At 39.4% G+C, this 25,674-nt stretch overlaps 2 protein-coding genes across 3 annotated transcripts; both read left to right on the top strand.

Annotated features, from left to right (window-relative positions):
* Positions 1–3,626: 3,626 nt before the first annotated feature.
* On the top strand, positions 3,627–9,698 carry LOC126606833 (E3 ubiquitin-protein ligase SPL2-like). The gene is made up of 6 exons (XM_050274224.1): positions 3,627–4,089; positions 4,750–4,923; positions 5,509–5,630; positions 6,152–6,271; positions 6,494–6,704; positions 8,879–9,698. Exons 1-6 carry the CDS (start codon positions 3,751–3,753, stop codon positions 8,996–8,998), a joined length of 1,086 nt encoding a protein of 361 aa, XP_050130181.1. The 5' UTR covers positions 3,627–3,750; the 3' UTR covers positions 8,999–9,698.
* Positions 9,699–10,542: 844 nt separating this feature from the next.
* Positions 10,543–14,291, top strand: LOC126606809 (uncharacterized). Of its 2 annotated transcripts, none has more exons than XM_050274203.1 (3): positions 10,543–11,027; positions 11,182–11,327; positions 13,876–14,291. In XM_050274203.1, the coding sequence occupies exons 1-2, from the start codon at positions 10,612–10,614 to the stop codon at positions 11,204–11,206; spliced, it is 441 nt and encodes a 146-aa protein (XP_050130160.1). In that variant the 5' UTR covers positions 10,543–10,611; the 3' UTR covers positions 11,207–11,327; positions 13,876–14,291. The 2 variants fall into 2 exon arrangements, with proteins under 2 accessions (XP_050130160.1, XP_050130154.1); XM_050274197.1 differs by having other exon boundaries at positions 11,126–11,327.
* Positions 14,292–25,674: the final 11,383 nt, after the last annotated feature.

Genomic DNA, 25,674 nt, shown 5'->3' with positions numbered 1-25,674 from the left:
AGACACTGCTCTCCGAATCTCGAGAGTCAGACCCCCAGCATGATTGCTTTCTCAAAAATCGAAGAGGCATCGTTCTCCGAATCTCGAGAGCCAGATACCACAGACCACCTTTTCAAAGTGCTCTGACAGAGTTAAAACATGTGAAACTGGCAGCTCCCACTACCGTGCTATGACCAAGCAGGGTAAAGGAATAGCATTACTACTTGTTGTTAGGGAGACTCCTATATATGTCGACCTCCATCCCCAACGGACAGGCAGACCTGCAAAAATGCTCAACCCTTCATCATATCTAAGAGGGCACTCCCAACGAAGCCTTTCGAAATATTCAGCTTTCTTTCCCCCCGATAATACCTCTGCAAACAAGCTATACTAGAGCAAGAATATCTCATATCATCAGGGTTAAAAGCAAGAGTATCCCATATCATGCTTTTTCCCTGTCTTTTCTTTTGGCCTTGTTTTTACCTGCAAGACAAGGAGAAAGAGAGCAATCAGTCAGCACTTGGAATCAAGCTTCCAGCCAGGAACTGACTGCCTGGAACCCCTTACCTGATTACTTACCTGGCATTGCTCTCGAGTACTCATCTTCAACATCTTATGTTTCCAGGGAAGATTCCGCATCTGCTTGAGGAACAGATAGGGCAAGTGCGAAGGATACAAGGAAGCATGTGGAGACAAGCGTAACAGCACACGTGCCGATACATCCATTACTCTGTCAAAAGCAAAAGTATCCCATATCAGCAGGGTGGAACGTACTCTAGATTTGATGGACTTGTTTTGACCCTCAAATTCTTCAGTCGGCCTTATACTCTGGAGGAAACCAGAAAACCCTCCAGCTCAGTTCAAGAATAAGCCTGTGGAAAGTTACTTCTTCAAAAGCAAAAGTATCTCATATCATCTCTTCTCATTTTTCTTCTCTTTATCCTTCATGCTGCTGCAAGATGGGGAGAAGGTGAACAATCAGTCGGAGCTCTGATTGCTTACCTTGTCTGTCACCTCTTTCAGCAGACCCCCTAGCTCGGCGACTTGGGGGACTCCTACTACATGGTTTGTATCGCGCTTGACCAAGCCTGAAACTACAAGTAAGCTTCAAGTGAAATTGATACATTACCTTGTGCATCTCCACCAGTTAAAGATACCACCCCTGGATGGAGGAAGAGTACTTCCAGAGAAGATGCCACATCTACCTATGAGACAGATATGGCAAGTCAAGACGACACCACACTCCGATACTTAGAAGTTTCGTGATTACGAGATCATTCTCCCACAATATTTCCTAATGTCATTTGTACTAAATCATTCACTTGTACTCACTAAAGGAGAGCTTGAACCTATGTACTTGTGTAAACCCTTCACAATTAATGAGAACTCTTCTATTCCGTGGACGTAGCCAATCTGGGTGAACCACGTACATCTTGTGTTTGCTTTCCTATCTCTATCCATTTATATACTTATCCACACTAATGACCGGAGCAATCTAGCGAAGATCACAAAAAGCGACCGTTTTCGCTACCTAGGATTCTATCTTGCAAGAGAACGGAGAATTAGATGGAGATCTCAACCATAGAATACGAGCTGGATGGAAAGAGTGCATCCGGCGTGTTGTGTGACCGTCGTAGGCCACTGAAGCTCAAGGGAAAATTTTATAGGACAACAATAAGGCCAGCAATGTTGTATGGCACAGAATGTTGGGTGGTGAAGCATCAACACGTACACAAAATGGGTGTAGCGGAGATGAGGATGCTTCGTGGGATGTGTGGGCACACGAGAAAGGATAAGATTGGGAATGAGGATATCCGAGGTAAAGTAGGAGTAGCCGAAATTGTAGGAAAGATGAGAGAAAATCGGCTCCGGTGATTTGGACATGTGCAAAGAAGGCCGACTGACGCTCCGGTTCGAAGATGTGACTACGGGACAGAGGTCCAGGGCCGAAGGGGTAGAGGAAGACCTAGGAAAACTTTGGAAGGGACTCTAAGAAAAGACTTAGAGTACTTGGATCTAACGGAGGACATGACACAAAACCGAGCGCAATGGCGTTCTAGGATTCATATAGCCGACCCCACTTAGTGGGAAAAGGCTTTGTTGTTGTTGTTGTTGTTGTTGTGGTACATTTCACAAATGCTGCTAGAGAAGTCTGCAAGTGACGTTTTTGGAAACCTCGACGCGAAGTAAAGTCTCAAATAATTTCAGGTCTTGTATTTCGGATGCTGGAACCTGCTCTCGAATCGTTGCTTGAATATATCCAGTCTTCTCTTTCGCCTTTGGGGATTTTTTTCCTTCTTATACCTCCACCACGACATTGCTACTCTTTGCAAGAACCATATTGCCGTCACGACCTATTGGACAGAAATTAACTGAAGTGTGTGAGAGGTAAAAAGAGATGTGTGGATAACTCCACCCTAAATCAATATGATTGTTTGTTTAAATGAATATCAAAACACTATGTTATATGTATGGTATTTTTTGACTTCATTTTTTTTTGTCGACAACTTGAATTTCATATAATAAAAGAAATATAACCTCGAAGGGTCTATGAATTAGAATTATAAGGAAGTGAACATATACTCCTTTAAAAGGATTGAAATAGTGCAAAGCTCTATAAATATCACATTTTCTTAGAACCAGATAATGTAAGGAATCATATCACTTTAACTATGTAGTCACTTTTCATAGTTAAAGTGATATGATCCCTTATGTTATCTGGATATGATTCCTTATGTTATCTGGTTCTAAGAAAATGTGATATTCATAGAGCTTTGCACTCTTTCAATCCTTTTAAAAGAGTATATATGCTCACTTCCTAACAATTCTAATTGATAGAATCAAAGACTTTTGGCTAAGAAGTGCTTCATGGATAATGACATTAATTGATTCATGGGCTTGTAGACCCCGTAGGTCAATTTGGGATAACAGATACACAAAGTTGAGATTCTATCATACATGTTTGTAAGGAGGAGTACTATCTAAATACTACAAGAAAATAGGCAAAGTAAGGGAATAGCTCACAGGTCCACATAGAATTTTCACTTAGCTTGCCATGGTCATTTTCTTAATTTCACGGGTTCGGCATATAAATACAATAAATTTTGGGATGAGATTTTTTCCCCTTTACCCCCTAATATTTTTGTATTTTTTCCATTTTAATGATTGGATTAATCTTAACCATTGAATTTTTTATTATTATTTAATCCAAAAGTCCATAATATGCCACGTGACACAACATTAATTTTTTTTCAATTTTTTTAGTTGAAAATCCAACGGCCCTCCCAAAACCACGTCAGCGAGCCACTGGGGTCTACTGTTGGACCCCTACAGCGAAGCCCATTGCTGCAGTTTGTGTTGACCACTCTCCTATCTTGGCACATGTATTACAGCACCTGACAAAAGAAAAATAATAAATGTGGTTGACATCATGCTGACGTCAACCTAGCCGACTAACAAAAGCCGAGCATATCTTGTTCGGGAGTTTGGACATGCTTTGCATGGGCCACCAATTGCCCATGCAAATTTGGACTTCTGGAGGTGGTTAAATGGGTTGGAGGGCATCTCTTGTTCCTGATTTTCAAGTCAAAAAGGAAAATTGGCAATGTAACGCAACAGTGGGATTCCTTTTTCAATTAGAATTTAAAGGACAAATAAGGAGAGAGACCAAGAAAAAAAAAATACGCACTATGAATTCACGACTTCTCTCCGTGCTCTCTCATCCGTCGCCCGCCTTGTATAAGCAAATCCTGACGACAACCACCGCGCGCAATGCCGTCGCCCGGTCAAATTTTAAACTCCCTAGTCTCCGGACTCGCCCTCTCCTTCAAAAGCCACCTTGTGGGCTTCGCCCTAGCCTACGCCTCTGTGCTCACCCTCCACAAATTCCGCTCCTACTCTTCAGCCCTACGCAAGATCCGCAAAGCTCCCTCCGTCAAAGTCTCCGGGCTCCGTTCAAACCCAGCGCTCGATCAATCCAATCAGTCCGACGCAAAGCTCGTTGTCGTACGAGGCATCGTCGAAGCCAAGTCTACCTTCGACCGCAAATGGAATAGTTTCAAGTCCGGCGTACTTGTTCAGAATACTCTACTTTTTCAGAGAACCCAATATGTGCGTTTTGTTTTTTGTATTATTCTACAAAAGTTTCCATAACTTAATACCGTTAAATTAATAACCTCGGTCCGGTTCCGAGTTGAGATAACGTTTGCCTAAAAATGATTTTCTGATGTATCGTGTAAATTCTATTTTTTTAATTCTTTTAAATGCAAAATAAAATAAATCTCTGGTGAGGTTCCGAGTTGAGATAAAATAATTTGCTAAATTTATGAACTAATGCATTATAAAAAAAAATTATATTAGTCCAACGTAATATGTAAGTTAATAATATTTACTTAAATAGAGTTTTTAAATATTTATTAAAATAAATAACGTAATATATTTATAACATATTTTAAGAAAAATGATTAGATTTATGAATTTTATTTGGTTAAATAAATATATATATTATTGTTAGTTAATAAAGAGGATAAAATTCTAATGTTAGTTTCTGAAGAAAGTCTGTTCAAAAAAAATAAAGAGGATAAAGAATACCTTAATTAATCAATAAGTTGTTAAATTTATCAATTATTTTATATTTGCTAAATTAGTAGATTTTCTTTGGTCTTAAGGTTACTAATTTATTGAGATTTAATTATAATCTAAATTTTGGGTCCGTCTTACCTGTAGTCTATTTGCATAATACTGAATTGGAAATTGAATTTTTGTGTGAAGTGTGTATTGAACGATTGGATGGCCCTTTTCGGATGGCGGTCTGATGATAGTATTATTCTTGTTGATCGTGGTTTCGGCCTGAAGTCAATTCTTGATTTTGTTTATCGAAGTAACCATCATGTTGACGCTTCCCTCTATTCAGCCGTGAAGACACTTATCGGCAACAAGTACCCTGTGAGTTTTGCAAACTTTTGGCTCTTACTGTTCTTATTTTTACTACTTTACTGTTTTTTTTAACAATAGAATATAGGTGGGGCTGCACGTCTTGCTGTATTTTGCAGTCCTAGGATTTAGCCCACCTTAGCATGCTTGCTGGAGTCGGGGTTTGGGCATTTTCGGGCCGAAAGGAACCGGTTGAATGGACACTCTAAAACCTTGGACACATCCTCGACACGATTTGGACACGAACAAGACACGATTTGGACACTAGTCAAGATGCGGTAGAGGCATTTTTTGTAAATATTAAAGATATTTTGTGTTTTAATTATTGTGTATGGTGAACGAATTTGATGAACATGAGTATTGTGTTATATTATGAATTCAAAATATTGTTTTTAATATATGTAACATTTATTATATTTTAATGGTCATTCCCAGCCGTGTCCGTATTCTTATTTTTTGAAATTTGTCGTATCGCTATCGCAATCTTCGTGTCCGTGTCCGTGTAGCCTATCCATAATTGGAGATGGTAGTGTCTTTAGTTTCTATAATCTTTTTAATGTAACTTTTTTTTGTTCTGATTTGCTTTTGGTTTTGAAGGTTGGTGTGCTGGATGACGTGAAGATTCTTCCTTTGGGAAAGGAAATTAGTGCTGTTGGTCTCTACAGTTTCAAAAATGGAGTGCCGGTAGTCAGGCCCTGCAAGGATCTTCCCTATTTTCTGTAAGTGGCTTTGTTCTCAGCACAATTTTTTGAATCTTCAGTATTAATCTTATTATGGCAATTGTGCTTTAATACTAGCTCTCTTACTTTGATGTGCATTAAGGCTATTTTCAACCGAAATAGTTAAATATAGCTCTGTCCATAATTATAGCTTTGTAAATAATTATTTTCAACCAAAGAAGCTAAACATAGCCCTTCAATAATTTATTATTTTAAAATTTATACTTTAGATTTATTAGTTAATTTATAAACTACTTTTGGATATTTTCAAATCTAACTTTTAAATTTAAATCAATTATTGCATTTGAAGAAATGGGTCCCAAAAAAAGGTTAAAAGGTGGACTACATTTGGCCAGCCTGATAACCTTCGGTCAAATAATGGTCTGGTGGTGGGCTCTATAAAATTATAGCTCATTCATCGGTTGAAGATGAGTTTTTGGACCAATTAGACCATTTTTTGGCTTATGAACCTTTAGCTCTCTCAATTAGAGATGGCCTGAGTGATTTTGTATCTTTTGCAGCTCTGAAATGTCTAAGGATCAGATGGTTGTAGATCTTATACTACGCACAAAAATACTCTTCTGGAGTGGGATCGTTCTTGGATCAATATCAATCGGAGTCCTTGGCCATTCTGTTGCCAGGTACAGTTTTCCGTGAAACGTTAAATTCTTGTCTTGCAAGTTACGTTCAACCTTTATAGCTATTGTATGTTTATAGGCGCGTCTAAAGGTCAACCTTTCGTAGTGCTACTGAATTTGGATAACACGCGTGTAATCTCCTCTTGTTCCTTCACCGTCGTTCAACCAAGGATTAAAAAATTGCCGAAACTTAAATTCTTGTTGATTTACAAATATTTGTTTCAGGAATTGGAATAGATGGAGAGTGTTGGTTTACGAATATTTGTTTCAGCAACAAAGGCAGCGGCAACAATCAATCCCTGCTAATGAGAGCAACGTTGAAACTCAAGCTGAAGTAGGAGTGGATGCAGCAGATGATGTTCCACTGCAGCAGTTGTGTGTCGTATGTTATACGCTTAGAAGGCAATACGCATTCATTCCTTGTGGGCATCTGATTGTTGTGATTAGCTCATATTTTATTTTGTTCAACTGAGTGTGATTTGGTGAGGTTGTAATCTGAATCTCGTTTCTGCACTGATAAACGGGCCAAGGCACAACAATTGGTATCAGAGCTTTGTTGGAAGCTTTGGTTCATTGACGGTTCAGATTTTTTATTCACCATGATGACTACAAACATGTCATTTCCAGTTGAGAAGTTTAATGGGAAAGGTAGTTTTACTCTCTGGCAAATGAGAGTAAAGGATGTCTTGACTCAACAAGGCTTGGCTAGAGCTTTGAAGGGAAAAGATGGGAAGCCTAAAGAAATGACAGATGACCAGTGGGAGGAGCTGGAGTCGCGTTGTGTTAGCACAATTCGACACTGTATAGCTGACAACATTATCAATAATTTTATGGATGAAGATTCTACGCCTGCACTCTGGGAGAAGTTGGAAAAACTCTTTATTGCTAAGAGTTTGACCAACAAGTTACATCTGAAGCGGAAGCTGTACAAGCTAAAGATGGATGAAGACGGGAATCTCATGGACCACATGAATGTGTTCAACGGATACTTGGATCAATTGCGGAAAGTTGATGTTAAGGTTGATGAAGAAGACAAAGCCCTCTTACTTCTTACCTCACTTCCAGATTCGTATGAAAATCTTGTGACAACCTTACTGCATGGAAAAGATACAGTAAGTTTGGAGCAGGTGCAGGCTTCTTTGGTGTCTTATGATACACAAAAGAAGAAGACCATTGTTGATGGTGGTCACGAGACTGCTTTAGCTGTTCAAGGTTGGAATCGTGGAAGAAAATTGGGAGGAGGATCTGAGAGAGACAATAGGTTCAGATCCGGTTCTGGAGGCAAGGGTTTACAATGCTACGACTGCAAAGAATTCGGGCATAAAAAGAAAAATTGTCCTTTGAGAAAAAGAAAGGATGATCTTGGTCCGGGTTGTAGCAATTTTGTGGCGGAAGACTTCGAGTTTGCCCTCTAGGTACTCGAAGCAACACTTCTCCTGGTGATATTTAGTCTTAAGTGTTGCAGGCGTTTTGCAGCAGGTGGAGCTATAGGATTCACAGGTGATGAGATGGTCATGAAGGAGGAGAAGTGTGAGGAATATTTGTCTGGCTCGACGGGTGTTGCTGGAAATGGGTGCACTGACAAGTTTCCAGGTTGCAGACAATAAAGAAGGGGAAAAACTTGCTGGAGGAGATGAAGATGTGTCGAGATCTCGTCTGAAGCTAAATGGTGATTTTTAGCTTGCAGCAGCTGCACATGCATTGGCAGTGACTGAATCGAAACATGACCAAAGAGGTTGATTCAGGGTGTGTATGCTGGTACGTAAGGCCAATGGACTTTGGTGATGGGTGCAAGGATTTTTGCACAGTATATTCGCCAAGATGGAGATTGTTGTGATTGACTCATATTTTGAGCTGTTAACAATTAAGTGTCTTTGTGTGTTATGCTTTCAGAATAGTGACCAAATGTGTCCATATCTCATTTTGGCTAATAGTGGAAGACAATGATGATGTTTCATGGGATTCTTTTGTTTTGGCCTTTTTTATTGATTTCCCATTTGCATGCCACGAAAGTGGTTTTGGGTTTTGAGTAAAAGGCAAAGGGAGCATGATGCATCATCATTATGTCTATGCAAAAAAGGAGAGGTTGATTCATTTTTCTGTCCATTTAACTGCAAAGAGCCGAAGTGGAGAGAGGGTGAGAGAGAGCATCTGAAGGAGAACACAAAGGAGAGAAAATATAGAGTAAGAGTGAGAAACTCTTGGGGAGAGTGAGTCTCTTAGTAAAATTCTGTGAGGGTACAAGGGATTGGGGTTTGGGTTATGTCGATTTAACTCAAGTATATCTTGTACTAGTTATTCTCATAGTGAAGATCAATATCTCTCGGAGGACGTAGGCAGTTTTTTGGACAGAAAAATGAATCAACCTCTCCTTTTTTGCATAGACATAATGATGATGCATCATGCTCCCTTTGCCTTTTACTCAAAACCCAAAACCACTTTCGTGGCATGCAAATGGGAAATCAATAAAAAAGGCCAAAACAAAAGAATCCCATGAAACATCATCATTGTCTTCCACTATTAGCCAAAATGAGATATGGACACATTTGGTCACTATTCCGAAAGCATAACACACAAAGTCACTTAATTGTTAACAGCTCAAAATATGAGCCAATCACAACACTGATTTGTTGCGAACTCTGTAGTGTAAATGTGAGAAATCTAGTTACACCAAAGTGCCCTCTTTGTCGGGAAGAATTCTTCCTTTCGGTGCGAATCTATGACCCTTAGATCATATCGATGTATTTTTCAATATTTCTTAATATTGCGTTCAGGCTCTCAATGTCAAGAGAAACTTTGTGTGCATAAATGAAAAAGATCATCATGCAAACCAAAGGAACCTAACAAAATAAGGGTAAGGGATATCAGTGTTGGATAGTGGCCAAATTAGTGGCCAAGTGGACAACAAGTCAAATGCCTTTCGGTTAGTAAACTAAACAAAGAAAAGTTTGGTGAACATCATCATGAGTAAAGACACAATGATGATGTTTGTTGAAAAGAAAAAAGAACGTCATGATGATGTTTGTAAAGGAATGATTTGGATTTTTTATTGGATGATTTTGTATGGATAAAGGTTGCAGCCGAATGTGGGAGAGGTGGGGGAGCAGCATCAGATGAGAGCCATACCAGGGAGAGCGTTCGACTCTCCCATTTGAAACAGTGCTGCTCCTTCCCATTTGTTTGTAATCCCCTTTTGTTAGTTATCCCTCAATCAAAGATGTTGATGCTACATGTTGTGTAGCTTTTGGGAGAGATGGTATTTGATGTGTGTCCATCTTCTCCAATTGTTCTTTGTGAGAGTGAGAGCTATTGGGTGTATGTGGGATTTGGGTTTGAGAGTTAAAACTCTATTTGTAATCTCCTTTTGATATTAGTGGAATTTCCTCGCCGTCTTGGAACTGGACGTAGGCTTACGCCGAACCAGTATAAATCCTTGTGTCATTTGGATTATTTGTCTTATCATATTTTGCTGTTGTAGCTTATTGGTTTCATATATGACGCTTCCGCACAACAATCAGATCACTGACTTCACGAATGCATGATCTCGTGGGGTTATCCATTCCACTATAGTCCTAAAGGCTAAAGGAGTGGCCATTTACTAGACTCAACAATTAAACTCACCCGCCACTTAGGACATTGATTTAGTATTATTCATTACCTCTCAGTGAAAGGTAGGTTTAAATCTTATAAATTAACAATAAAACTAAATTTTATCAATAAACCCACACCCAATAATCAAATACTATTATCATACAATCTTTATTCTAAAACCTTAAGACGCTCTTATTGAGAAAAACAAGCTCTTTTTGACCGACGGATGATGATTTTGGAATTTTGAATTGTTCAACTAAGATACGAATCGATTTATGCCCATTTTTTTCATTTGATTTCAATTTTTTTGGGAGTTTAGGAAATTAATCAATTGCTGATTTATTCATATCTTGCACAATATAAAATGTTTTGTACCTTATTTTCATGTTTATACTAGAAAACGATATTAAACTGAAAATTTGTGGGTTGAAGTCTTTAAATTTGATTAGATTTTTATATGTTTAAAAATATATTATGATTGTCAATTAAAGTTAACAGATATTATTTATGACGATAAGCCCTTCTTTCCTGTAATCTTATACTGATTTAACTTGTTTATGTGACATGAAATTAATTCTTTCTGCTCAACCCTAATGAATATGATTTTGTTTTAATGTGAAATCGTTTCTTCATTTCGCGGATGATCCATTTTGCACAGTACTTCGATCGAAGGTTGCTGAAACCCTCTGGATTTTGCTATTTCCATGTAGCATCTGCATAGAAGAAAAAGGTTGGTATGATTAACGCAAGGCATGGATCTTTTAGATTTAGAAAACCCAAAGGATTATGACAATGGTAAAATTTTGGAAGATAATACAGAAGAAACTACAAATGGTGTATCACTAAGTAGTAGAACTGAGGAGCATGTGCGGAATGGAACAGCGGAGTTTTCTCAATCAGGGAGATTTACACCTATAGATAATCAAGTGCTTGATGGGGATATTAACTTGACGACGAGAAGGGTTAGTGGATATGTTGTTGTTCCAGTTGATCCTGAAACCAAGATGGTTAGTTTCAAAAGACAACCTGGTGGTGCAAATGCTGAAGTGTGTGAGGCCTACGTTGACGATTTCGTTACAAACAAGCAAACTGTAGAAAGGCAATTACCAAATCTTGCCCTACCTCTCCTCCATTTCTATCAATACGAAAGCTCCGATTCTTCGTCCAGGTACGTGGCAGTTATTATCTTTTTGGTTTCTTACTGATTCATGGCCTATTCTAAGGTCTACCTTCTGTACTTATTTCATTTGCAAGCGTTTTATGCAGCTTACAGGGCTCTCCTAGTGAGAACATAAATTTTAGGAGTGATGTTGATTTTACAGAAACGGAAGAGGCATCTTTCTCTAGCCAAGGTGCAAACAATCATGGATCATTGCAGATAATAAGTGAGTAGTACCAATTACTTTGCTCTGCTAGAGGCCCCTGCTTCACGACTGACTTTGGGTTTGACGCACCTCATACTTTGCAGGTATTATATAAATTTGTATAAGTTGTGACTAAAACTTAAAAGGAAAACTAATGAAAAGGATTTGAAAACTTTGAGTTTTAACGATAAAGACAAAATAAAGGGTGAAGTGAATAGTAACATGATTGACTTTTTAATGTAAAAATGTGGTTTTTCGTTAAAGTGAACAGTACCAGAAGTTTTTCGTTAAAATTTCCAAAAATTAAATGAAGCATTGATGACACTCATTCGAGCTCTCTTCGCCTTTCGACAGCACACTGTAGGAGCTTTGATTTTATTGATTGACAAACTAGTATACAATAGGAGCTCTAGTTTTAATGATTGACAAAACAAAGATATGATACACAAAACGTGGTAGAGTTTCAAAACAGAGAACAGTTTTTGATTTTGTTTATCGACGTAATCATCCTGTTGACGCTTCCCTCTATTCAGCCCTGAAGACACTTTTTGGTACTGCATGTCATGGCATCATTTTGTTGATGCTTCCCTCTATTAAGCCCTGAATACACTTTTTGGGTAATGCATGTCACGGCATCCTAATCTCTTAACATTCTCATCCTATGTTTTAAAAGGTGGAGGCATAGACGAGGCATTCCATAGATAGTCTTACCTAGGCGCGAAGCCTCACGAAACCTAAATTTATATATATATGTATATATATATATATATATATATTATAATATCTTGATGAGATATATATAGAGTCTTAAAAAAAACAAAGAATAATATATAACAAAATTATGCCAAAAAGTACAGATATCTTCTGAGATTTTTAAGTCTATATATAAAAAGTATTAAAAAAAATCTTTGTGCTTATCTTTTAGTTTTTTAATATATATAAAATAATATAAAAACAAAAACTTTCAAAAAAGAATACTATAAGAATATGCTGATAAAAGTTGTTAGGAAAGAGAAAAATCAGCCACAAAAGCTTGCGTCTTCTTCGTTTGTCCAAACTCTTTGTAACCCAAGAAAAAACCTAGATTTCAACTAGAATTTTTATCAGGTTTCATCAACTTTTAAACAAAGTTGACCCCCAATCGAACACCCTGAGGTGCGCCCCGACGAAGCTAGGCAAGCTTTTCATCCACTCCCACAAAACAGAGCCAACATGGCTGCCGCCTCGACTCCAAGGCCGCCTTGGCGCGCCCTGAGGCGAGTTTTTTAAAAAACTATTCCCATCGCATGCCAAGCGCTCAAAACGTCGACAAAATGCATGCCAACATTGATGTTTTAGTGTGCCACGATGCGAGAGTTAGCGTGTCAAAGTGTTAGAAAAATGCATGGCATGACAAGCTAACCTTCGTATCGTGGCACGCCAAAACATCGATGTTGGCCCCAACACACCATGCATTATGTCAACAATTCGCAAGGCTTGTTATGACGTGCCACAATGGGAGGGTTAGTGTGTTGAGACAAGTCATGGCTTGTCAAGACATGACATGTCATCGCATGTCAACAACAATGTTTTAGCATGCCACGATGCTAAGGTTAGCGCATGTTAGAAAAATGTATGGACATGACATGCTAACCCTCGCATCGTGGCACGCCAAAACATCAATGTTGGTCCCGACATGATAAGCGTCGTGAATTGTTGGCAGAATGCATGTCATGACATGCCATGCATTCTGTCGACAATTCACGAGTCTTGTTATGGTGTGCCACAATGGAAGGGTTAATGTGTCAAGACAAGTCATGGTTTGTCAAGACATGTCATTCCCTGTATTCTGCCGACAATTCGTGAGGGTTGCTATGACATGCATTTTTCTAGATCTTTGCTTATTATTTTGGAATATATATACATATATATTTTTAAAAGATCTAGGAAAAAAGTAGATCCCGAGGCTTAAAATTAATTGTTTAGAAGTTAGTACAAAACATGACGCTAGAATATGAACGTGTTCTTACCGGTAAGAACACGTTCATTAGTAGAACTGAAAATTTACACGTGTTCTTACAGGTAAGAACACGTTCATTAGTAGATCGGAAAGTTTAAAAGCGTTCTTACCGGTAATAACCTTTGTAAATTTTCAGCTCACTCATGGAATGTGTGCTTACCGGTAAGAACATTTCATATATAATTGGCTACTATTTTTTAGTAATTTCCCAAAAAAATAACTTAAGACTCTGGGGTCTACTCTTTCCTAGATCTTTTTTAACACTTTCAAACATAATGCCTTAGATTATCACATATGATAAACAACTACTGTCTTCTTCCACGACTGGATATAGTCCTATCAGGGGTCCAATTTCTAATCTACTTTGAATTGTAATTATGTTATCACTTGTACATTAGTTTTGTCCTCCACGGATTACTATTAGCTTTGTACTGTTATAAATATCAATGATCAGTAGATTCGCTCATTCATTGAGTTAGAGATCACAACCTTTGTTCTATTCTCTTTCAACATATACGTGATTTTTTTACATCCACGGTTTCTTTAGAAACAAAAGATCTGAGAGATATAATATCAGTCTCTTTCTTAGAAAAAATTCAAACTGAAGATCGTTAATCTCTTTCTTAGAAAGATTTCATTTCCTCAATACGTAGGACACCGAATCAGCATCCGGGAAGCCACAGCTTGTTTTCCATGCTCTCTAGTGAACCCAGCAACAAATGTACCAGTTTTGAGCGACGTGAAGATGTTGGAAGTTCAAATCAAATACAGTGGCCGAAAGTGGTGGAACACTTTTGAGAAATTGTTGGAACATTTTTCAGAAATTGTTGGAACACTTTTCAAAAATTGTTGGAACACTTTTCAGAAAGTGTGAGCTACTAGCCCAAAGGTTGTGATTGCAACCTAGAATGATGCAATGCATGTGTCTGCCAACTATCCAAAAAGTTGCTGCATGTGTGAAAGGGTGTAAAGATGGCAAACACTATCATTGATTGCATGTGTGTGTATTTTTGTTTATTAAAAAAAAACCACTTGTGTGGTTCTTTTGTTTTTGCAAGTATAAGAAAGCCTTCCCGTAATGCTCTTTGTAATTCCAATTCTCATTTTCAACTTTTAACCTTTAAGAGTTATAAACTCTTCTAATATTTCAAAGTGTGTTGTTATCAACAAGCTTGCTACTTCTTTCCTTTGTTTGTCCAATTTTATTGAGAGTGATAGTCAGAGGTGTGATAAAGTTCGAAAACTTATTGCCCACATATTTTTGGTATTGAGTTAGTAAACTTTGAATACCAACAATTGGTATCAAAGCCAGATTACCTTTATGGCAAGTGCAGTAGTTATGGCATTTAACTTAGTGCAGCTCTAGGTTCCCACATTGAAGAAAGAAAATTATGAAAGATGGTGCATCCAATTCAAAACATTGTTTGGATCACCGGACTTATGGGAAGTTGTCAGTAATGGGTATGATGAACACACTACTGAGCAAGAAGCTGCCTACATTACAGATCAAAGGAATACTCTCAAGGAGTTATGAAAGAATGACAATAAGGCATTGTATCTTCTATATCAAGGATTAGAAGATTCAACGTTTGAGAAGGTTGCAGAAGCAACAACCAGCAAGCAAGTTTGGGACCCTCTAAGCATAATTTACCAAATAGTAGATCAAGTAAAAAGCTGCTCATATGAAAGAAGGAGAAAACATTTCAGACTACTACTCTCAACTACTTATAATTGTGAATCAAATGAAAAGGAATGGTGAGAAGCTTGAAGACGTTCGTGTCATGGAGAAAATCCTTCGATCCCTTACATGCAAATTTGAACATGTGGTGACTGCCATTGAGGAATCCAAGGATTTGTAGACAATGAGTGCAGAGGAACTGCTAGGATCCCTTCTGGTTCACGAGCAACGCATTCAGAAGAATGCAAGCCCCACAATGCTAGAGCAAGCTTTGGAGTCACAGTTGAATATTGACAAACCAAATGGAGGTCATGGTCAGTGGAACTCACGTCATGGGAGTTCATCCAACCGTAGCCGAGGACGAGCCCGAGGAAGAGGTCGAGGCTATGCACAAAACTGAGGTCAATCTCAAGAGTGGAGATCTACTTGAGGAAATGTGCATATCTAGTGTCACAGTTGCAAGCAATATGGACATTATACCAATGAATGTTCATATAAAAATGGTGAGCATGTCAACATGGCAGAATCAAGTGGAAATGCTGGTGAGGAATTTATAGTCTTTGTTACACCCCATCCTCATTTGATTTAAAAATGGTTTTTTTTTTAGTTCCTAATTGGTGAGCCCAAATGGCCCACCCCTTTATTTGTGTTCCCTATCCTGTGACCTTCATTCCCATATTCTGAAACTCTCTCTCTCTAAAACCACCTGAAATCTGTCCCACTTTTCTCAGCAAACAAACAGAAATGTAGAGCTCTCTAGCTACCTATCCAGCTCTACAGATGATGGCGGCAAGTAGTAAGAAGGTGGGTGCAACTAGTAATTCCGACAACATTCATCAGCATGCATGGTGGTCTTCCTCCTCGTCGATTGCGGCTCTGCTGTTTGTGGTTCCGCTGGTTGTAGTTTTCAGGTTGATTTCTTTGTTGGGTCTGGACACCACCAATTGGGTTTTTACTTCCCCCTTTACTTCTTTGCCTTTAAATTTGACTGCTACTAGTACTAGTAGTGGTAATAGTGATTCAAACGATGATGTTTTGGGTCGATGATGGTTATGGTAGATATGCACGGCATAGAAGAAGCTCACTCCGATGACTCGGTACAAAATCGATCCTCATCGCCTCCTCTCGCCATTGAAGAAGAAGAAGAAGCAGTTTTGCCAACTCTTCAAAAACCCAATTCGGCAAGAAAATGAGGACAAACTCCGGCGAGTTCGAGGTCTATCTCTTCCCAAAACCTGCTACAGTGCATCTGGGTGAGTTCTTAAGTATAATTGTGAGGTTTTGGTGATGAAAATTCAAGTGGAAACCTTTGTTTTTATGCATGCATGTCCGGTTCCGATGACGAACTCCGGCAAGTTCGTGGGTATGTGTTGTGCTGGGTGTGTGCGAGTACAGTGTGTGTGTGTGTCCATGTGGGTGTGTACGTGTATGGTGAGTACGTGTGAGTGTGTATGGTACACGTGTGTATGTGTGTATGGTGCCGTGCGTGTGTATAGGTGTGTGCATGTAATGTGTGTGCGTATGTGTGTGCATGTGTGTGTGTGTGTGCACTGGCATGTGTTGTGTGGGTTTAGGCTCAAACCCAAACCACTCCCTTTGTTCCTAAACTTTCCAAACCCAAAACCCAATAAGTCCTAACCCTATTTAATCTAAACCTAAACCCTAATCCAGATCCAAAACGATGACCCATTTCCATTTCTTGAAATTCTATAGTTGGGTAGTTTCGTAAATTGTACATTTTTGTGCTTAGGTGAAGTTGCTAGTGGGGATTTCTTTAATCCTTTTTTCCGCACAACTCTGTTCCTACGGAGTATCTGTAAGTGAACCCCTTCTAAAATCTACATAATTTTATAGTTTATTTGCATAAATGAAATGCATGCCTTACGAATTTACGAACTGATTTTATGTTAAGCATGTTTATTGAAATGTTGATTATCGTCTCGTTATGTTGATGCACAAAACCGGAGGTCTTGGAACAACGTAAATCCGACCGTAAATCTGCAAGAAATGTAAATAACACAGGATGTATCGTGGTTCACCCTAAGGTTTGGATTACGTCCACACTGATTGTATTGTATTTCTCTGAGAAGTGAGGGAGAGAGAGCGTTGAGAGGGTGAGGAGCCTTAGGAATTAGCCTCCGAGGGTGAGAATGAGCCCTCCCCAATTGTGAGGGTTAGAGGTCCTTTTATGGAATAAAGACTCCTCACTTATTACATATTTGCCCATTCCTTTATTACATAATTACATTTAAGTCCCTCGGGTATTTATACGAGGTCTAAATACGAGGCCCTAAATATGGTATATACAGTAGTCCCCCAAGTCTTCAGTCAAGAGAGTCTTTTGGCTGGAGACTTGAAATTCAGTCCATGTATAGGCCAAAGTAACTAGATGTTGTCTTGAACTGACGCTCGATGTGAGGCAGTGCTCAATTCTGAAATGATGCACTAGAAGTAGCACATGCTGTGAGGCTGTTCGGCTCGTGGCTTATGTTGCCTTGGTTGGCTCGGCTTGTGGCGTTGAAGGTGAGGGAGTCCCTTTTATAGAATAAAGGCTCGCTCCTCAATACATAAATGATGGGCTAGAGTGATGTTCGCGGCGAGGAGGTTGCTTCGCTGGCGGCGTTGCTCTCTAATGAAGGTGAGGGAGTCCCTTTTATAAAATAAGGGCTCGCTCCTCAGTACATGAATTTAGAGTTGATGTTGCTCTAATGATAGTGAGGGAGTCCCTTTTATAGAATAAGGGCTCGCTTCTCAATACATAAATAATGGGCTAAGTCCCCCAAGTATTTTTCATGAGGCCCCGTTGAGGCCCAATATATGGTACAACATGTAGTCCCCCAAGTATTCGGTCAATAGAGTCTGTTGGCTGGAGTCTTTAAATTGAATCCATGTATGGGCCGAAGTGGCGGTTGTTCGGAGGCGGTATTTGTATACCCTGCACTGAAGCTTTGTAGGTGAAGCTTTGCAAGTGAAGCTTTGAAGTTGGAGCTCTGTAAATGAAGTTTTTGAAGCTAGAGCTTTTGTAAATGAAGCTTTTGAAGCTGATTGACATGAGTGATGCTCATGAATGTTTATGTTGATTGACATGAGTGAGGCTCATGGATGTTAACATGAGTGATGCTCATGAATGTTGACATGAGTGATGCTCATGAATGTTTATGTATGATTGATATGAATGATGTTTATGAATGTTTATGTATGATTGACATGAATAGTGTTCATGTATGTTTATGTATGATTGACATGAGTAGTGCTCATGTATAATTTTGAAGTACTAGGCGTACTTTTAATCACCTAGTTGGTGGCATGAAGGAGAGTACGGATTGTACATTTCATCACCTAGTTGTGGCATGAATGGCTAGTTGCCAAATGATATTAGAGTACGGGTTGTACATTTCATCACCTGGTTGGTGGTATGAATGGCTAGTTGCCAAATGATATTAGAGTACGAGTTGTACATTTCATCACCTGGTTGGTGGTAATAGCGGCAAGTTGCCGAATAATTTTGGAGTACTGGGCGTACTTTTGGTCACCTGGTTGGTGCTATTTTGAGCTTATGGGCCTTCACCCTCCACACAACATTCCAGCCCATTTATTTTGGGCTTTGCCCTTTTTTTTTAACCCTCTGATGGGGTTTATACATAGTACCATCTGATAGGGTTTATACAGATGTTTCCGAAAGATAAGGAAAATAAATTACATCATTCTGGTGGGGTGTTTATACCTTGCTTTTGCAGTGTCCCCATGTGCATCCCTTTTGCTTTCCTCTTTTCTACTTTCTGAAATATTCTCCCAACGACATGATCTTTTTTCTTTTCTGTTCCTTTCTTTGATCTCTCCACCTCCAGACACACTCACTTGCTTTTGCTTTTACTTTCCCTTTTCTTTCTCTTTTCCTTTTGCTTTGTCTGCCACTGCCTTTCTCTTTCGGCCTGGTTTCTACTGGGACCTTGTTCCCATCTCAATTCCAACCACAGCAGACCACTGAAATCTTAGACAAGACGAAGTAGAAGGCAGGGTTGCCATTGCTTTGAGGCTTAACCATGGAAGGAATGAACACTAGCTCTGCAGTTTGCTTCATTTGGACAAAATGAATTTAATCTTATGATGAAGCTGGACAGATAAGTAGAAGCTTACTCGTGAAATTGAAGATCACCATGGTCACGACCAGGGTGGACTTGAACAACCAATTCCAATCTTTTGGCAGCTTCCTGAACCTGATTAGAGTCATTCCCGCTTCCATATAAATCAACTTCAAGTCTAGTTAATTCCTTTTGATGATCCTGAAGAAGCTTGAGTAGCTCCTTGTAGCCTTTGCTCCATGCCATCTTCCCAATGTAATAGGCACCTTTGGTGAAGGCATGGACTCCATTTTGTTGTTGCTCTAGCTTTTTGTTGCCTATCTCCAGAAATTTTGGTTTGACTCCGTGAACATTGCAAACAATGGATTTAGGATAATCCTGGGTGGCAGCAGATAGCTGGATTACCTTATGACAATATATTCCAACAACCCAATTATTTAATATTTAAGAAGAAATGCTTGCATTCTTCCATTCCTCTCTCTTCTCACATGTTCCAAATAATTGGTGTGGATGATTCCCACAACCAACCGGAATTTAGTCTTCCATCTCTTCCCATGACGAAACCTCTCTGATCCGACTCGTCTCCTTCTCGGGTCGAGTCACATACTTGACAAAATAAAGCAACAGCAAGCCGATTAGGATGCCCACGAAATCGACGACAGTGTCTTTAGCGCCGTCTGTGGCGGATCTGAAGAACTCGAGCTTGTCAACGAACTCCTTGGCTGCGCCGGCTAAGAAAGACAAGATAGATTCGAGCTAAATAGAGTGACGACGGAAGAGAGGGAAGGACGATGCGGGAGTCGAGTCCGGCCAATGTGTTTCGGGAGTAGGCCTCGGTGAGGGAGTCGGGTCTGGCCAAGGTGCTTCGGTCCACGAGCTGGTACCAGAGGCGGAGCTGCAAGAAGCCATGGCAGACGGAGGAGGATAAGCGCGAGATGGACGCGTGGAAGGCCGGCGTGGCGATGGGAAGTTGCGACTGGGCGCCGACAGTCGTTTGGGAATTGGAGATCTGGAGTGTCGGTGGGGCAGCCATTGTTGGCTGTGAGGGCCATGACGACCAATGAGTCCCCTGAAGGCACAAACTTCATTTTCCCTCTGTACCATCATGTGGAAGCTGTTGATGATGCCATCTCAACAGCCTTCTATAGTTTGATACAGATCAAGCTGTTTTTATCTCTATCATTTTTTTTTCAACCTAGAGAGATGGGCTTTTCTGGGTTTCCTGGGTTTTTTCTGGGAAAGCTTTGGGTTGTTGGGTTTTTGCATATTCACGGTGGTGGGATGAAAAAATTGAAAGAGAACCGACATAGCTTTTTGTGTCGATTTCCACAGACGGCGCCAAATGTTGATGCAAAAAACCGGAGGTCTTGGAACAACGTAAATCCGACCATGAATCTACAAGAAATGTAAATAACACAGGATGTATTGTGGTTCACCCCAAGGTTTAGGCTACGTCCACACTGATTGTATTGTATTTCTCTGAGAAGTGAGGGAGGGAGAGCTCTGAGAGTGAGAGCGTTGAGAGGGTGAGGAGCCTTAGGAATTGGCCTCCGAGGGTGAGAATGAGCACTCCCCAATTGTGAGGGTGATGGGTCCTTTTATAGAATAAGGACTCATCACTTATTACATATTTGCCTCTTCCTTTATTACATAATTACATTTAAGTCCCCCAAGTATTTATACGAGGTCTAAATACGAGGCCCTAAATATGGTATAAACATATATCATATTTTCTATAAAAACCATGAACTAGTAAACTATCTGATGGATGACGATAAGATGCTAGAACTGTTTTAGAAACCCCTTTTTATAGTATAAACGATGGATGACTTTATACTATGAAGTGGTTATTTATGAGAGGCGTAACTAATTGTGCGTACCTAGTGGACACTATGCCGCCTGGGGCGATGATCTGGTATTGGCAGATAGGCCGAGAGAAATAATCCCTAGCTATGGGCTGAGGGACACGGAGCAAGCATTAAGCTGGGAGTTCGTAATCTCTGGCTACGGGCGCAAAGACCACAGTGCTGGTATAGGGCCGGGAGTTACATTTATTCAGTGATCTGACTAGCAGTACATCGCTCTACGAGACGATCTATGTGACGTTTGATATTTTGTGTTCCACGATGTCTTTTGAGATATTTTTGGTATGTTAAGGTTTTCAGTAAAACTATCACTTCTTATGCTAGTAGTTTTCTTTATATAAACTATGGGGGTTAGTATCTTGATAATTGTTTTATTATTATTGTATATATGAACTTGGTCCACTCACCTTTGTTTTGTGCCCCCATTCAGGACTTAGAATCGAGGTATACAATCTCGGCGTCAAGGAACTTCCGTAGCGATATCTTCAAGTCCTCTTGGTGTAGGACCTACTCCTTTGTTCATTCAATTTTATATTATTTCTTTTAGTATTCTGGTTAGTTGTATACTCTGAACACGTTCCTTAAATGCATATTCATTATTCTTTTATATTTCCAAGTCTTATATATCCATTGTTTTCAGCATTTGCATTCAATAAATAGCTTTCGTCACCCTCGGGTGTCAGCTAGAACGTGTCTATCCTGATATTCGGAGAATATCAGGGTCGGGGTGTGTCAGTCTTACTAGGACACCATGATATCAGTAGCCAACAAGATGTTTGGTATTTGGACTCTGGTGCAAGCAACCACATGTGTAGAAAAAAAGAGTTTTTTGCCGAACTCAAAGATGGGCCTTATAGATCTGTGAGTCTTGGTGACTCCTCAAAGTTGCCAGTTGAAGGCAAAGGAAAGATCAAAATCATCCAGAAGGATGGTAAAGAATAATACATCTCTGATACCTACTACATACCAGGTATGAAGAGCAACATTTTGAGCATTGGTCAACAGCTCCAGAAAGGGTATGTTATACATATGGAGAATATGCTTCTCACTCTCAGGAATGCAAGGAGAAAGGTTATTGCACGTGTTCAAATGTTAAAGAACCGAATGTTCCCGTTGAAGTTGAACATAAAGATTGGAAGCTGCAACATTAGTGTGATGGAAGATGAGTCATGGAAATGGCATCTTCGGTTTGGCCATCTTTATTTTAATGGCCTAAAGTTATTGGCAAGTGGAGAAATGGTTCGTGGTCTACCCCAGATTGAAGCCACACACCAAGTATGTGAAGGTTTTGTGCTTGGAAAACAAGCACGACTATCATTCTGTGTTGGTGATACATGGAAAGCAAAGGCACCACTGTAGTTAGTGCACACGGATATATGTGGTCCGTTAGATCTTATGTCCTATGGAGGTAATAGGTATTTTATTACCTTCATTGATGACTTTAGTAGGAAGACTTGGGTTTATTTTCTTAAGGAGAAGTCGGCTGCCCTAAGAGTCTTCAATGTGTTTAAGGCACTCGTAGAAGCTGAAAGTAACCACAAGCTTATGGCTGTGAGATCAGATAGAGGTGGAGAGTACACCTCAAATGCTTTCCAAGCATATTGCAAGAAGCAAGGAATTAGACATCAACTGACTGCTGCCTATACCCCACAACAAAATGAGATAGCCGAAAGAAAGAATCGAACCATCCTTGACATGACAAAGCCTATGCTTAAAGAGAATTTGCCAAAAGAATTGTGAGCAAAATTGTAGCTTGTTCGATTTATTTGTTGAATCGATGTCCAACAAAGAGTGTCAAGAAGATGACACCACAAGAGGCTTGGAGTGGATACAAGCTGAATGTTGCACACCTAAGAGTTTTTGGGTGTGTTGCATATGCTTAAGTTCTAGAAGCCAAGAGAAGGAAGCTTGATGATCGAGGTGAAGTCTGTGTTTGTGGGCTATAGTGAAAAGTCCAAGGCATATAAGCTCTACAACCCACTAACTGGCAAATTAGTGGTTAGTAGAGATGTCATCTTCAGTGAGGAAGAGGCATGGAAGTGGAACAACAAAGAAGTCAGTAAAGAGAAGATTGTTTCCACTGATTTTGAAAAACCAGAAGTTGTACCACTTGTTTAGCAATAGCCTGCTCCAATCACAACAACTCCATTGCACAGAACTGCAATGAGTGGTCCTACTTCCAATGAAGAAACCAGCTCCTCAACTCCAGTGAGGCTAAGAAGTCTCACAGAGATATATGGATAAGAAGAAGAAGAAGAAGAAACCAACCTTTTCTGCTTGTATGCAGACCATGAGCCTCTCTCATTCAATGAAGTTGTGGAAGAAGATCGTTAGAGAATAGCCATGGAGGAAGAAATCTATGCCATCGAGAAGAATGACACTTGGGAGTTGACAAAGCTCCCACCAAATCAGAAGGTTATTGGTGTCAAGTGGGTGTATAAGATCAAACGCACAGCAGATGGAAGTGTGGATCGGTACAAATCAAGGCTTGTAACAAAAGGCTACAAACAAAAGTATGGAGTGGACTATGATGAAGTTTATGCTCCAGTTGCAAGACTTAACATGGTAAGATTGCTAATCTCTCTTGCCGCTCATCATAAATGGAAAATTTATCAACTAGATGTCAAGTCAACCTTCCTTAATGGAGTACTTGAGGAAGAAGTGTACGTGGAACAACCAGAAGGCTTCCAAGTATAAGGAGAAAAAGAAAATATGTATCATTTGAATAAGGCTTTGTATGGCCTCAAGCAAACACCACGAGCTTGGAACTCAAGGATTGATAACTACCTTCACCAAAATGGATTTCAGAAACATCGATATAAGCATTCAGTTTACATGAAGAATGGTACAAAATGGGAGTTCTTAATTATTTGTCTCTATGCAGATGACTTGTTGTTTACATGAAACAATGAAGCAATGTTCCGTGAGTTCAAGCAATCCATGTTCAGTGAATTCGAGATGACTGACAATGGATTAATGTCATACTTTCTTGGCATAGAGGTGAAGCAAGAAAGTGATGGTATCTACATCTCTCAACAAAAGTACATGAGAGGTATATTAGAGAAATTCAATATGGACCAGTGCAATATTGTCAACACTCCAGTTGCAACTGGATTGAAGCTGTCCAAGGAATGAGAGGTGAGTTTGTAAACTAAACCGTGTACAAAAGCTTGGTTGGAAGCCTAAGGTACCTTACAATCACAAGACCTGATATAGTTTATGGCGTTGGACTCGTGAGTCGGTACATGGAAACACCAAGGGAGTCTTATTGGCTGGCTGCCAAGAGAATTTTGAGGTACATAAGAGGTACTCTAAACTATGGTCTGTTTTATAATTTTGGTGAAGATGCAAAATTATTTGGTTATTCAGATAGTGATTAGGGAGGTGACCAAGATGAAAGGAAAAACACAAATGACTATGTGTTTTTTCTAGGATCAACAGCTTTCTCATGGACTTCAAAGAAGCAATCAATTATTGTTTTGTCATCGTGTGAAGCCAAATACGTTGTTGTAGCCTCAACTGTGTGTAAGGCAATTTGGTTAAGAAATTTGTTGAAGTCAGTGTGTCATCCACAAGTGGAATCAACTGTGATTCATGTGGATAACATTTCAGCTATCAAGCTTGCTAGGAATCCAGTCCAACATGGAAGGATCAAGCATATTGATACCAGGTTCCATTTTCTGAGGGACCACGTGAAGCAAAAAACAATTTAACTTGTCTATTGTCACACGAAGGAACAAGTAGCTGACATCTTCACAAAGCCACTGCCAGTTGAATCATTTCGGTTGCTGCGTGAAATGCTAGGCATGAAGGTATTTTGATTTAAGGGGGCGTGTTGGAAGTTCAAATCAAATACAGTGGCCGAAAGTGCTGGAACACTTTTCAGAAAGTGTGAGCTACTAGCCGAAAGGTTGTGATTGCAACTTGGAATGATGCAATGCATGTGTCTGCCAACTATCCAAAAAGTTGTTGCATGTGTGAAAAGGTGTAAAGATGGTACACACCATCATTGATTGCATGTGTGTGTGTATTTTTGTTTATTAAAAAAAACCACTTGTGTGGTTCTTTTGTTTTCGCAAGTATAAGAAAGACTTCTCATAAGGCTCTTTGTAATTCACATTCTCATTTTCAGCTTGTAACCTTTAAGAGTTATAAACTCTTCTAATATTTCAAAGTGTGTTGTTATCAACAAGCTTGCTGCTTCTTTCCTTTGGTTTGTCCAATTTTATTGAGAGTGATAATGAGATGTGTGATAAAGTTAGAAAACTTATCAACCACATATTTTTGGTATTGAGTTAGTAAACTTTGAATACCAACAGATAGGTCAGTTTTGAGCCCTAGTTTTGTTGAAGCTTATTGAGCATATTGATCACTGTCAGACCTAGAATAAGTGGATCAGAGTTAACAGCATCCATGGGAGCAATCGCCGTTGATAGCATGAAAATGTATCAAATTAAGACTCAGAGCTATATGAAAATGAAACATAGAAATGAAAAATGCATAAACTCACCTGGACAACATTTTTCTTTTTGACAACGGATATCGTTAATGGGTTAAATTTTTGTTGTCAGGATAGGATTGCTTTTCATCACTGCTGTAAACCGCCATCTGCGAACCTAGTGCAAATTTGAAATGTTTCAAATCAATTTACAGCCTTAGTAGAATTCCCCATCGAACTGAGAAATATGGATAAATATTGGTCAAAATGTCAATAAAAAGTATAAAATGACGAAAACTTGCTATAAAGAGTAAAATCTTCTACAAACTTTAAAATGAACAAAAAAAAAATTCATTAAGCCCAAATTGTTAGAGCAGTCAATAGCATGT

Source organism: Malus sylvestris, chromosome 2 (assembly GCF_916048215.2).
Source record: "Malus sylvestris chromosome 2, drMalSylv7.2, whole genome shotgun sequence".
Taxonomy (NCBI): domain Eukaryota; kingdom Viridiplantae; phylum Streptophyta; class Magnoliopsida; order Rosales; family Rosaceae; genus Malus; species Malus sylvestris.
Note: the sequence above shows the minus strand (reverse complement) of the source record. Positions and strands in the feature narration are given on the sequence as shown.

Excerpts from the sequence above, each read along its gene's own strand:
- LOC126606833 (XM_050274224.1), top strand. The coding sequence starts at position 3,751 with ATGCCGTCGCCCGGTCAAATTTTAAACTCCCTAGTCTCCGGACTCGCC. Across the intron at positions 5,631-6,151 it reads AAGGATCTTCCCTATTTTCT|CTCTGAAATGTCTAAGGATC; the intron begins GTAAGTGGCTTT and ends TATCTTTTGCAG. Across the intron at positions 6,705-8,878 it reads TTCCTTGTGGGCATCTGATT|CCAATCACAACACTGATTTG; the intron begins GTTGTGATTAGC and ends TCAAAATATGAG.
- LOC126606809 (XM_050274197.1), top strand. The coding sequence starts at position 10,612 with ATGGATCTTTTAGATTTAGAAAACCCAAAGGATTATGACAATGGTAAA. Across the intron at positions 11,028-11,125 it reads AGCTCCGATTCTTCGTCCAG|CTTACAGGGCTCTCCTAGTG; the intron begins GTACGTGGCAGT and ends CGTTTTATGCAG.